Below are 12,915 nucleotides of genomic sequence, written 5' to 3'. Positions count from 1 at the left end.
ACCAGGGCCTGGGGTTGATGCTCTGGTCTGTGGTGGGTGCTGGACACAGCCATGACCTGTCTTGGAGCTGCTCCGTGGCAGGTGCTGGTGCTGACTGGCACAGAGCTGCGTCACTCGAGGGTGCAGGTCTAATTTCTAACCGTTGCAGGCTCTCTCGTGGCCGGACGACTCGTGGGAGAGGTGCAGTGAGACCACTTGGCTGGCGTCACTCGGCTCAGGGTGGGGAGCAGGGTGAGGCATCTGGCTGAACTGGGGGCAAACCCACTGCTCCTCTGGGGAGCCCTGGCAGGGAGGAGGTGGCGGAGAGCCCTGTGATTTGGCTTTTCAGCTTCTGCTCTCTAGAGCAGCTTGGGCTGAAGGCTGGTGGGCCCTTTCCTGAAGATTGCTCCCAGCACTCCCTCTGCCTGCAGCACTTAGTACAGCCGGCATGGCAAAAAGACACTTGTTCTCTCAGGATATCTCACCTTTGCTCAGGGTCCCGCATCACCCCACTGCTGCTACTCAACTCCTGGAGTGCTGGGCAGGGTGGGTGGGAATTGAGGAGTTTTAGTGAGTTGTACCTCTGCTTTCATGCTCTCTGCATGCCTGGCTCTCGCTGGCATGTGTTTTCTCAGTAGTTGGGCTCTGCTGATGTGGTTTTAGGACTCTGAGCTCTGTATGAGGTTACTGGCAGTGCCCTAACTCCAGACAGAGCTGCTCTTTCGGGCAGACCCAGTATGAGGCGTACCCCCACCCTGGCTGTGGAGGGACAGCATTCATTGTCTGGAAGCGCTCTGGTGACAGCTGATTTTTTGATGGGAAGGTATCCAGAATGCCAGGGATATACGCTAATTTTAGCCTGCTGGGTGTTTGCTCCAGAAATGTGCTGTAGGTTTGTGTCATCATTTGTTTTCTACTGTTTTTTCCTATTTGCACACTCCCCCCACTCCATGTTGTTAGATCCTTGGGGAACTCTGCAACACCAGCTGATCCTCACGCCCTCTTGCAGAGGAACAAGTTTACATCAGCTTGCAAAGCAACTGGTGCATGTTTGGAAGAGGGTTGGCAGAAGTGATGTCTTTCGGCTCAGCCAGCTCATCACATAGAGAGGCTGAAGGCTTGGACGAGTCATCCTCGGCCACTCCAGTAGTCAAAGAAGGTTCAGGGCAGAGACGGGGGGGCGGGGGGGGAGTTGATGCTGTCTTGGGGAAATTAGCCACAGGACCATGTAGTTCAGGGCAAACTGAAGTGTTTAAAAGGTCTGTTTGCCTCCCACCAAGGAAGAGGCTGCCTTCCTCATCAGCCTGAGGTTGCTCTGACACCGTCCCCTCCACGCGGGGATGCTGCGGTGCTGAGCCCGGCATTCCTGCCGGCGGGAATTGGGCTGGTGGGAGCAGCAGGTGGCGGTGTGAGCCCGCCGGAGGAGCTGGCATGCTCTACTGCTGCACCCCCCCGTCCCGCGTACCCTCGGAGCACCGGGAGAGCACAGGGGGACAGGCTTGAGGTCCCAGCATTGCCCTGGCTCGCCTCTCCCTGAGCCGGGTGCTGCTCTCGACATCCTGAACGTGCGAGTCCTGACAGCGCAGCGAGCAGCGTGGCTCTCCCAGGAGCCAGTGAGGAGGGAGGCGGTGGCCACTGAAGGCGTGAAATCCCCAGCTCTGGTCTGGAAAGTCCTCTTGGGCTGTGGGTTCAAGGCTGCCTCATGTGGAGCCCCCAAGCTGGGCTCGCAGGGGGCCAGGGGTGCGGGTGCCAGGGGAGCCCAGCAGTTCGTGTGAGCGGTTTGCCTTTGTGAAGGCAGAGGAGGGTAGGGCTGGGCAAAGAGTGCTCGGGCTCCTTGGCCGGAGCAGGGGGAGCTGTGTGGCTTAGCGCTGAGTTGCAATCACTTCCCTCCCCGGTGTTGCTTTTGCTTTGCTTTTGGGCAGCAGCCCCGTACTTTTCAATCTGGACACCAAGTTCTGCGTGCAAACCTTGGTTTATTTTTTAATTTTTTAAGGGAGGAGGCACAGACACCATAAAACCCGTTCACCATTGCATATGGGCGGCTAGGGGGATGAGGTGTGGGCTCTCTGTGGGGGCACATCTGTTAACGGAGGAGCTGTCTTGCAGTTGCAACGCAGCGTGCGCGCAGACCAACAGCTTGGAGAAGGGCTTGTGGTGCTGAGAGAGGGTGACCTGTATTCCCCAGGGCACGTGCGTGTGGCCAGCTCCATGCTCCGGCATCCTTAAGCACATCTGGAAAACAGCTGCATGGCCCAGTGTCTCGTGGTAGGAGGGCAAAGTCACTAAGTGGGGAAACCCCCCTCTTCAGAAGAGGCAGCCAGGCACCCCTTGTCCAGCACCGCCTGGCACGGCTGTTTATTAGGAATGGTGTGAATTAACACCCCTTTCCACACCAGCCTGGCTGCAAGGCTGGCCACCCCAGCCCCATCTCCCACACCCACTCCCCCGTCTCCCATTGATAGGGTTTAAAAGCTCTTTATTTCCAAGCGCTGCTCAGCAGGAGTCAAGCTGGGTCCTGCCAAGTGTTAAATGAAATAATTAAAATCCCCACTTTCTCCCCCTCCTGCTCCTTTCTCTTTAATGCTGGTAATTAGCCTGTAAAACTGCAGGAGGGGATGGGGAAGGGAGAATGTGCAAACGCCTTCTGCAGGCTCCCTCCTCCTCCTCCTCTTCGCCCTCCCCAGAGGAAGCACAAAATGGTTTTCTAGGCATTGGGTGCTGTCAGATAAATCCCAATTAGCTCCCTGCCAAACAGGATTAGCGAGAAGGGAGCCAGGTGGGGAATCAGCCTGGCAACAGCAGGAGCTGGGGGCTTCTTCAAGGCCTCTAGCTTGGTGAGGCAGGAGAGATTGACAGCTGTCAGTCAGTTCCCAAGGCAGCACTGATTTTTGGTGTTGAAGGCTGGTATCTGGCATCTGGTGGGCAGAAGTGGGGGGACGAAGGAAGTGAAACTGGTGTTATCTCTTCCCAAGTAACTGGTGGCTTGAGGGTGCGGGGTCCCGTGAGATGCCTGTGAGCCCCCCTCCATCGCGAGGTCAGGGCAGCGTGCTCAGGCTGTGCTGCTCCCAGCACCGATGCGCTGGAGCCTGCCCAGGCCCCGAGATGGAGTACGTGTCTCCTGCCAGCTCCATGTTTCAGAAACAAGAGGCTAAAACCACTGTCCTGCCACGCTGAGCACAGCCAAGCGCACCCAGCCCAGCCCCTTCTGCCTGTCCGTTGCATTTTGGCAGCAGCTTTGACATCCTCGCTGTGAAAGCCCAGAATAAACCCATTAATGGCACCAGGCTTTAAACTGGCTGGTGACCACACGGAGGCCTTAATGCATTGAACGCTCTCATTTAGAAAACTGGGCAGGGGGGAATATGGATGAGCTTAAAGATAATGTTTTCTTGCCTGTAGCAGAGGAATAGCAGCTGTGTCTGAGGGTGTTACAGCATCGCTCAGCGCGGGGATGATGAGCGGTGGATGGGCTGCTCTGGAGCCACAATGTGACCATGGGGTGAGTCCCCTCTGCCAGGCTGAGCTGTCCCAGGTCCAACTGAGCCAGACGTAGAGGTACTGGGGGGACCAAGCCATCCCTATAGCTCATGCACAGCCACCTCCTTCCACTTCAGGGTGGCCTGGAGCTGGCGGTGTGTGTTTGGTGCTGCTGGGCTCGCTGGCCATCTCTTCCGAGTTGCTCACTTCTAAGCCAAAAGTGGCTTTTTTGTGCTCTTTCGCCTTGTCAAGTCTTGCTGTATTTTCCTGCCTGGTCCTTCGTGCGCTGGTGTCGGAATAAAGGGAAGGGCTGAGCGTGCGTGGTGGGCACGGTTGGCAGAGGGAGCGGGCGGGAGACCGGCTGTCCCCACGTGCTGTAGCTGGTGTAAAAGGATGGGGACATTTCTGAAATGCTGGAGCTGTGTGGGGGTGTCTACGTGCAGCCAGCTCTGGGGAGGAGAGGCAATAACAGACACAAATGACAACCCACGTGGATGGCCTGGGCAAGGTGATGTCCCCCCAGTGCAAATGGCTCTTCTGATTATAAAGTCTCATCTGAAAGACTCGCAATGGAAGTATTTGTCTTTCCTAAGAGGGCGATGAGCCACTGGACCCGTGCTGGAGTTCGAACCTGCCTCCTGCAGGACACAAAGGCTGGTCAGATCTGAGGCGGTGCTGCCCCTGCAAGCGGCCTGAAGTGACTGGAGGGGACAGAGCCCTTGCAGACCTGGGAAGAAAGGGAGGACCCTGCGGTGGCTGGTTTGCATGTGTAAACATGCAGGCAGGAGGATGCAAATGTCCTCGCTTCCCTTTTTTTCCTTTCTTTATTTGAAGCCTTAGCCCCATGTGCTGGGATTCCATGGGAGCATGGCTCTGAAGCTCTACCTGAGGATGGAACGGGCCAGGAGGGGAGAGGGCTGCTGCGGGGCCAGCGTCAGCATGGCAGTGCCCTGGGGAAGGCATCGGGCAGGAGTTGGGCACCCGTGTCTCAGGGCAGAGCAAGGAGCATGCAGGACTGGGCCAAGCTGGCCACATGGTGACCAGGAGGAGGAGAGGGTCAGGGCACTCTTCTTGCTTTTTGGGAAGGTCTTGGCTGCTTGTGTGATTCTCCATAAATTCCCAGGGTGCTGTGGTAGCTGGGGAGGGTACTACAAATGAGGCAGCAGTGACAGGGACTTGAGCTTACCCTTTGAGGGAAAAATACTGGGTTGGAGGGCTCTGCCCACTTGCCAGAGTGCTCCAACTTGCTCAGCCAAGCCTTGTGCCTCATCCCTGGGGAGGGGTGTTGTGCCATGTCCCAGGAGGCAGCCCCTCTGGTGCTGGTTGAGGAGCCCATTTCCCCCAGCTCATCATTGCTCTCCCTGGGAGAAGGCTTTGCTTGTGAGGGGGCTTCTGAGATGGTGTCATGTTCCTAGCAGGGGTCTGCTTGGGAGAGATGGCTTGGAGGAGTGTTTCCCACTGAGCCCTTGTAGCGCTTGGGCTCTCAGGGGCTCCTCACAGCCCCTGTGTGTGTCGGGAGGAGAATGGCTCCCGACATGCATGCCAATCTGTCTTACTGCTTGGATGTGAGGCCGTCAGGCACCCTGCTCGTGCGGGCTCAACCCTGGCAGGGTGGTTAGGATGCAGCCCGTGCCTCGCGGCAAGCTGGGATCATGTTCTGCGAGTCCCTGGGGAGGGGGGGGAGATATGCAGGTTTAAAGAGGAGCAATGTCTGGGACGTGACTTGGATTTCTTTACTCACTTCTCTGTTTTTCTTCCCTGTACTGCGCCTGCGGTGCTGGGACACCCAGGATGCTCCCAGCCCACGTTTCCAGCCGAGAGGAGCCACGCAGCTCCGTGGTGCGGCTGTAGGGCAGCTTGTGCCAATCCCACAAGGAGACCCCGCAACCTGCTGGCTGGTGGTGCCTGAGATGCCCTGCTGAAGGACCACCCAGTCTCCTCCACATCTCCCCGCTGGAGGAGAGAGTGGGTGGATTCAGCTTTAGTGTGTGTGTGTGTGTCCCTCCAGGGCTCCAGGCAGAGTGCCAAGGTGAGGGAAGGAGGGGCAGCACGGCAAGAGCACGCTGGGGCTGGGAGAGGTACCTGCCGCCAGCGTGGGTTATTCTCCCACCTCAAGTTGTTGCTTTTTGGAGGAGTGGGCGGTGGGAATGCTGCTGCCCAGCCAGATGGGCATCTCCCCGGGGGGAGAGAGGCCTGTGCTGCTTTGCGTGATGCCACGGCACGCGGCTGTCCTGGTGGGAGAGGAGAGGAAGGAGCACTGCTGAGCCATGGGGCAGGGCCGTGGCCTAGGCTTGTGTGGTGGCTGCCAGCCGTGGCCGGGAGGAAGCTGTGTTTCCCTTCCTGTCTGTGGCAGCTGCCCGGGCAGTGCTGAGCAGGGCGAGACGGGAGGAACTTAAAGCAGCTTCTCTGCAATGAGCTTCCCAGTTTGGCCACAGCGGGGTTACCTGCTGCCACATCTCCACGGTGCTCATCTTGCCCTGCAAGCACTGGACGGGTGTTTGAGGATTCATTTCTTGCCATGGCAGAGTACGGACAGCCCCTCCACAGCACCTAGGGGATAGGGGAGGCCGCAAGAGTCCTCCTGTCCCATGGCTTGGATGATAAACCAGCCTCTGAACCTGCAGGGCTGTGTATCGTCAGCCCAGACGTGTGTTCAGGTGGCTCTGTAACCAGAGGGCCTTCCTCTCGCAGGGTTTTGTTCTAGTCTCCAGAGCTGCTTGCTTCCTCCGTGGTGAGGAAGAGCTCAGCCTGTTTGCTAAGGACCGTGATGATACCTCAGAAACCAGGCGGCAGTCATGGTGCTCCAGATGCACGATACCATGGGCAGGGAAACAGCTTCCCGGGAGCTGTGTGTTTTGCCAGGGATGCCGTGAGATGGGGCTTCAGCCTGGAAGGGTGCTGTGGAGAGCCGGTACGGTGTGGTGGAGGCCCTGGGAGCCCAAGCGTGTCTTGTGGGCACCAGGTATCACTGCTCGGGCTGTAGCAGGGCTGCCCTGCCCTGCTGTTTGCTCTTGCCCCATTGCTGGACCTTCACTCAAGAAATCTGGCTCTTGGCCCTGACCTCCCTCTGGCTTTCAGCCCAGCTTTCCTGTCCTTGCTGGCAGTGTCCTGCCCAAGGAGAGCGGCGACCAGAGGCGTCTGGCTTCCCGAGGGCAGGAGTACCCAGGTAGGCAAGGAGGGGAGCAGCATGCAGTAGGTTCCAGCTCCAGCTGGGTCCCTGCAGCCGCAGCCTGGTCCTGCTCTCCTGGGCACAGCAATGTGCCCTCACAGCCCAGAAAGCCACCTGTGTGCTGGGCTGCATCCAGAGCAGTGTGGGCAGCAGGGCGAGGGGGGGATTCTCCCCCTCTGCTCTGCTCTTGTGAGACCCCCCTGCAGCGCTGGGTCCAGCTCTGGGGGCACCAACATCAGAAGGACACGGACCTGCTGGAGCGGGGCCAGAGGAGGCCACGAAGATGCTCGGGGGGCTGGAGCATCCCCCTGTGAGGACAGGCTGAGAGAGTTGGGGGGGTTCAGCTGGAGAAGAGAAGGCTCTGGGGAGACCTTAGAGCAGCCTCCCAGGACTGAAAGGGGCTACAGGAAAGGTGGGAGGGACTCTTGATCAGGGGTGTAGGGATAGGATGAGGGGTCACGGTTTTAAACTGGGAGAGGGTAGATTTAGATTAGATGTAAGGAAGAAATTCCTCCCTGTGAGGGTGGTGAGGCCCTGGCACAGGTTGCCCAGAGAAGCTGTGGCTGCCCCCTCCCTGGAAGGGTTCCAGGTCAGGTTGGACGGGGCTTTGGGCAACCTGGGCTAGTGGAAGGTGTCCCTGCCTGTGGCAGGGGGGTTGGAACTGGATGGTCTTTAAGGTCCCTTCCAACCCAAACCAGTCTGTGATTTGGGGTGGGGTGTCCCCCAGCCGTGCAGGTGTGCCTCCCTCTATCTAGAAAAAATATCCTAGAAAATAGTAATTTAGGGGCTGCTCCTGCCCTTTGCGGGGCTCTGCTGCTGTCCCTGGAGGTCTCAGCCCCCCCGTCTCGCCACCCCACGTGGGGGCGATGCTGCCCTGAGCCGTTTCTCAGCATCTCGAGTGGGTGAAGGGGTGGGTGGGGAGAGGGGCTTCCCCCCCACACCGCCCGGGGCTGCGCTGCGGTCCCGTTCCCCCCGCTCTGCCTTCGCACATCTCCCGGGGGACCCGGGGCAGCACGACCCCCCCTCACCCCCCCGCCTCCCGCTCTTTGTCTCCGCCGCGCCGCCCCCGTTCGCCTTCGCCTCCCCTTTGTTGGAGCGCTCGGGAGGGGCGAGCTCGCCCCCCCCTACACTTGCCAGGGCTCGACCCGCGGCTCCGAGGAGGCGGGCGTAGAGCCCCGGTGCTGGCGGGGAGAGGGGGGACACACAAATACACGCCGGCCCCCCCCCGGGGGGGGCAGAGGAGCGGGCGGGGAAACTTCGGGGCGTGGGGCGGGCGCTCAGGCTCAGGGCTCCTTCCCTCGTTGCTCTGTTGTCTGATGCTGCGGGGCCCTTTCGCCACGCGTGGGGTGAACCTCGGGCGCTGGGATTAGGTCTCCGAGCTCCCTGCTGCACCCCCACGCCCCCCCCTCCCCCCCCCCCCCCCCCCACCTCAACCCACCCAAGCGGGGTGGCCGCCGCTCCCCTCGCTGTCACCCGTGTCTGTGCCGCCTCTCCATGCCGGGCTCGGCGGGGAGGTGGGAGCTCTCCGGGAAGGACTGGCATGTCCCAGCGGCGTGAGGAGGGCAACTGGCCTGTCCCGGCCATCACCGTGGCAGTGACGGTGCCCACGCCGGGCAGCCTTGCTCTCCGCTGGCGAGGTCTGCGAGGCGGCAGCTCGCCGAGGGGGCTAAACCGGGCTACGGCCCCTTTATCCTCACCGGGGAGCTGCGAGGGGGCCGGAGAGCTGGCGCCCAGCTCGCTTGAGGAGAAGCGGCAGCGAGGGAGTGCTGCGCACCGGCTGCCCTGGAGGAGAGCGAAGCCGAGCGGCGATGGATGTGCAGCGGCTGTGAACGGAGCCTCGGCGTGGAACGGGGAGCGCTTGCCCTCGCCCGGGGTGTGGGCTGACTGAGCAGCAACCTTGGGTTGCTCCCGGGGTTCAGCTGCGGGGATCTGACCCGGACGGTGAGAAGCTGGTGAGCGTGGGGAGTTGCCAGCCCTGGAGGAGACTCGTGGACAACAGAGGAAACCGGGAGCGGAGAGGCAGCCACACGCTGCCGGGGCGGTGAGACACTCCCCCCCCCCCCCCCCCCCCCCCACTTCCATCCCCGCCGAGAGGATCCGGATGCTGTGAGCCTCAGAGGGGTCCCATGCCGGTGCCCCTTGCGCCGTCTCTGTCCCAGCCCTGCTCTCGGGAGCCAGCGCCTGGCGGGGCTGCGGCAGCCCCCACCGTTCCCACGCCGGTAGCAGCTTGTCCCCGTCCCGGTGGGCTTGGCCGCGGAACTTGAGCTCTCAGCACTTTTTTTGCCTGGGGTTGTTTAGTTTGTTTTCTGCAGGCAGGTGTGGATTGACACCTTCTGAGCTGGAAGAGGGATTGCTGAGCACAGGACTGTGCACGTCCCTCCGGAGCGAGCTCGGACCCGACCCCTGGGCTGTCACCTCTGAGATGGCAGATGTGGGGACAAATTCTTGCTCCTGAGGGTGCCCGCGGCGCGCCCTGCCCTCCTGCGAGCGGAGGATGGGAACTGCTGGGAAAACTTAGGTCTTGCGGCTGCCGAAGACGACCGGGGAGTGGGGGAAGAGGGATCCATGTGAGATTTGTGGCTATTCTGCCTTGGATGGGTCGGCGGCAGGTCGAGCTTTGGCCCGCAGCGTGACGGCCAGAGCATGACGGCTTGCCAGTACCCCATGGCGCCGGGGGCCTTGGAGCGGGACCGGTTGTACCAGCACAAGGTCTCCTTGGTGGTGCGGTATTTCATGATCCCGTGCAACATCTGCCTCATCCTCCTGGCCACCTCGACGTTGGGATTTGCTGTGCTGCTCTTCCTCAACAACTGTAGGTGTTCCTGGGCGCGTGGGAGGAGCAGGGGAGGGAGAGGCAGGGGTTAGGTCAGCCGGCGTGCCCGAGCAGCCCTCCCAACGCTGCCAGTCGCCGGCTGGGCTTTGCCTTGTGCCTGGGTGCTCATCGCTTGCCTGCTGCTGTCTGGGGAGAAGGCGGGGAGGTGACAGCCCCGTTCCGCAGCTCTGCCCCACTTTTCCCGGAGATGATGTTGGCCCAGAACTGCGGAGCAGAGCTGCGAAGGCGGGCGTGCGTGGGCCAGCCCCAGCTCCCCACCGTGCATGGTGCGCTCGTGCTGTCAGCTGTGCCAGCACCCTGCGTGTCCCATGTCCCATTCCCACCCCCCCTTCCCCTGAAATACTGCGCCTCCTGATCTGCTGCTTGAGGTCTGAGTGGGGGTGATGCTCCTGGAGGGGGGGACACGGTCGGCCCCTTTGCGTGGCGGGGATCTCGGCAGGGCTGTGTGGGAGGTGAAGGGCGAAAGGTGGGCTCCTGTGAGTCCTGTCCTGGCCAGGGGTTTCTGCTGCTCCTGTGTTACCAACAAACTGCTGAACCTCGTGGCCCTGTCGCTGTATGCGATGGGTGGGAGATGTGTCTCCTCGACTGCTCCAGGATCCCCGCTCTCTATACACTCTCTTTCTCTGAAGAATCAGCAGAGGGTTGGGGCAAGAAGGAGGACTTCTCCCTGAGGTTAGGCTGTTGAGCTGATCCCGGGTGTGGCTGAGATTGCACACTTGGATGTGGGTACATCCACATATTGCTCTAGGCACTGGGCTCTGTCACTTTATCCCTGCACAGGTTCTCACCCTCCCAAGGCCTGGCTTTGCTCTGGGCGCAGCCTGTGGAGGAAGACTATCGTGCAAGCACTGTCTTTGACCTCCTTGATGCTGGGAAGTGCCAAACACCTGCTGTGAGAAAAACCTTTAGAGGGCAGGCAAATCTTCCAGCCTAGCTTTGGGATGCACTGTTTCCCCTGGTGTGTGTGTGCGTGTGGTTAGGAAAAAAGCTGTGTAAAACTGTAGAACACACGAATGCATTTCAAAAGCACTGGCGGGAGCAGGCGATGGTGGGGAAAGAGCCTGGACCGTAAGGAGTGGTGTGCCCTCTGCCACAGCCTGGCTTTGCCGCCCCAGGCACATCACTTAATAGAGAGCAAAGCCAAGTTTGACGCTGGCTTTAGGGTGTTTCCCACTCAGGATGGCAGGGTCTGTGGGGCCAACTGCCTGAGTGGAACTCTCCTCATGCTGAATCAGGGGTTACCCAGATGGAGAGGGCTGGCTGGTGACGAAGCTGTGCCACCTTGTTCTGGGACCTGCGGGAGCTTCCACCTTCTGCTGCCCCAGGCTCCCCCTTTCTCCCCCCTTTGCCTTCTGGCCTCGGAGGCTGCTGTTCCCCACCGCTGTCCTGCTCAACCCAAATGACTCGGTGAGTCGGTGCCCAGGCGGGTGCGTGTGTGAGAGGCGATGCACAGCATGATTCGCATCGCGGCCCTGGTGAAATGGCACACGACGGGCTGAGGCAAGCCCTGGCCCTGCCAGGCAGAGGAGGGCTGCTGCCAGATCCCAAGCCAGAGATGCTCCATCGATACAAGCAGGAGACCTGGGGCTCCTGGCTCCTGTTCCTGCTGCTCCCTTCTTGCTGTGGGACCTCCCGGGTGTTCCCTGGGAGTCGGTGCCTGCGTGGGCAGGGCCTGTGTGCTGAAGGAATGAAATGATGGCCCAAAAGCTACTGGGGAGCTGGGGACAGAGGTCTGGGGGGAGGAGGAGAGAGTGTGCAAAAGGGAACTGCTGATAGCCCTGTGTTTTTTGTTTCTTTGCAGACAAGCCCAATAGTTATTTCACTCAGACGCCGCCGACGCCGCGAGATGGTAAGTACACCATCGCTTGCTGGAGCTCGGTTCCTGTGTTGAGGATGCACTTGAGAGCAAATTGCTTGAGCCTCTCGTGCTTCCTGCAGCTGGTGGTGGAGCAGCGCATCCTGACCCAGTGATCTATTTTGCAGCTGACAGGCTGCTCTCCGTGCCCGGAGTGGTACCACAGCTCATTCGTGCCCCTGCCCCTGGGATGCAGGAGCATGGCCCTCCGGGGCGGGGAGGGAGGGCAGAACTTTGCTCCCGGAGAGGCACAGCAGCCCTTTTTCTGCAGAGGGTTTCCTGTGCTGCTGTGGTGGAATTGGAGAAGGGCTGGAAAGGGAGTCTGTGTGCTCCAGCAGTTTGCAGAGCTTTACTGGTTCATTTGTTGAAGCTGTGGAAGGGAAGGGACTGGGAAAAGGGGCCTTATCCTTAAAAGCAGCAGTGTTGAATCCAGTGGCTACTCTGTGTTTGTCCCCTAAGGGTCTTCCTGCTTCTTGGCTAAAGGAGGGGGGAAGCAGAAGGAGGTGCAGAAAAGCTTGCTGCTCTGCAAGCACAGAGGGGGAAAAGAAAAAGCAAGCAAATGGCACGTGTGCCCATAGTATGTGACAGAGTTGCAGGTGAGAGAAAGACCAGGAGAAGGTGATGGGCTGTTAGCATGAGGAAATAGCCAGAAAAAGTGTTCTGCTTCCCTTGGTCCTGCTGTTTTTTCTGGTATAGCAGCAGAGCAACCACGGGGAGGACAGTGAAGGAGGTGACTAGTTTCAGCTTGTGGGGCCTGGAGCCCGAGGCTGCATCTCACTGGGCATCCAGCGTCCTCCCTGCCCCCCCCAACCCTGCGCTGAGAGCGGGGAGGGACGCCTGTTTGGGGCAGCAATGGGGACACGGTGTCTCCCTGGGACTTGCCGCTGCCTTAGCAGGTCTTGGGCTTGCTGGGGAGGGGCTGGAGTGGGTTCTGGTGGCTCATGGCAGCAGGCTAGAGGGACACAAAGCAGGTAGGAATCTCCAGCGCAAGTACGTGGGATGTGGGCTGAGCAGCCCAGGGAGAGGTGATTTCTGAGGGTAGCAGAGGTTGCTGAGATGCTGTTGGCTGTTCATTAAATTGCTGCTTCTGCTGTGCAGCCAAAGTTGAATCATCCCAACCCATCCAGTCTTGGATCAGTCAGTTACTAATGCTGTATAAATGCTACCAAAAAAAAATCTCTGTTGGTCTTGTGCTCCAGCTGGCAAAGGTTTCAGCTTTATCAGCATCAAGAGCAAAATGTGGAAGCTGGTGTTCAGCTGGGCATCAGGTACCTCCTCTGCCCTGGCCAGAAGGGGTTCTGGGGGACTGTAACACAGCCCTCCTTCCTTTCCCATATTTGCTGGGGTCCCACAGGTTTCTGCTTCTGGGCTCTCCTAACAATTCCCTCCCCACCTCCAGATTTCCACCTTGCCAGTCAACTTCCAGAGTTATTGGTCCTTCCTTGGCAGAGCAGGTGGGACAACACCTGGGTTTCCTATGGACTTGCATTTTCCCTGGATTTATGGCACTCCCCTATGGATTGTCTCTCACCTATGGATTCCTTGGTGTCTGACAAGCAGGGTACTCACCAGCACCTCATACCTTTTCTCTGGGTTTACTAA

General features: G+C 59.8%; 1 protein-coding gene across 6 annotated transcripts in view; it reads left to right on the top strand.

Annotated features, from left to right (window-relative positions):
* Window positions 1-12,915, top strand: part of AGRN (agrin) — a 125,927-nt gene that overhangs the window by 50,006 nt on the left and 63,006 nt on the right. For 5 of the 6 annotated variants that reach the window (XM_074892791.1, XM_074892794.1, XM_074892790.1 and 2 more), the window contains one exon: window positions 11,260-11,307. In XM_074892791.1, coding sequence (XP_074748892.1) covers window positions 11,260-11,307 — 48 coding nt within the window. Of the gene's footprint in view, window positions 1-8,151; window positions 9,438-11,259; window positions 11,308-12,915 lie in introns of those variants that run through there. The other variant, XM_074892793.1, reaches the window with a different exon arrangement.

Source organism: Strix uralensis, chromosome 23 (assembly GCF_047716275.1).
Source record: "Strix uralensis isolate ZFMK-TIS-50842 chromosome 23, bStrUra1, whole genome shotgun sequence".
In the NCBI taxonomy this organism is placed as follows: domain Eukaryota; kingdom Metazoa; phylum Chordata; class Aves; order Strigiformes; family Strigidae; genus Strix; species Strix uralensis.
The sequence above is the reverse complement of the archived record's forward strand: the minus strand, read 5'-3'. Positions and strand labels throughout refer to the sequence as shown.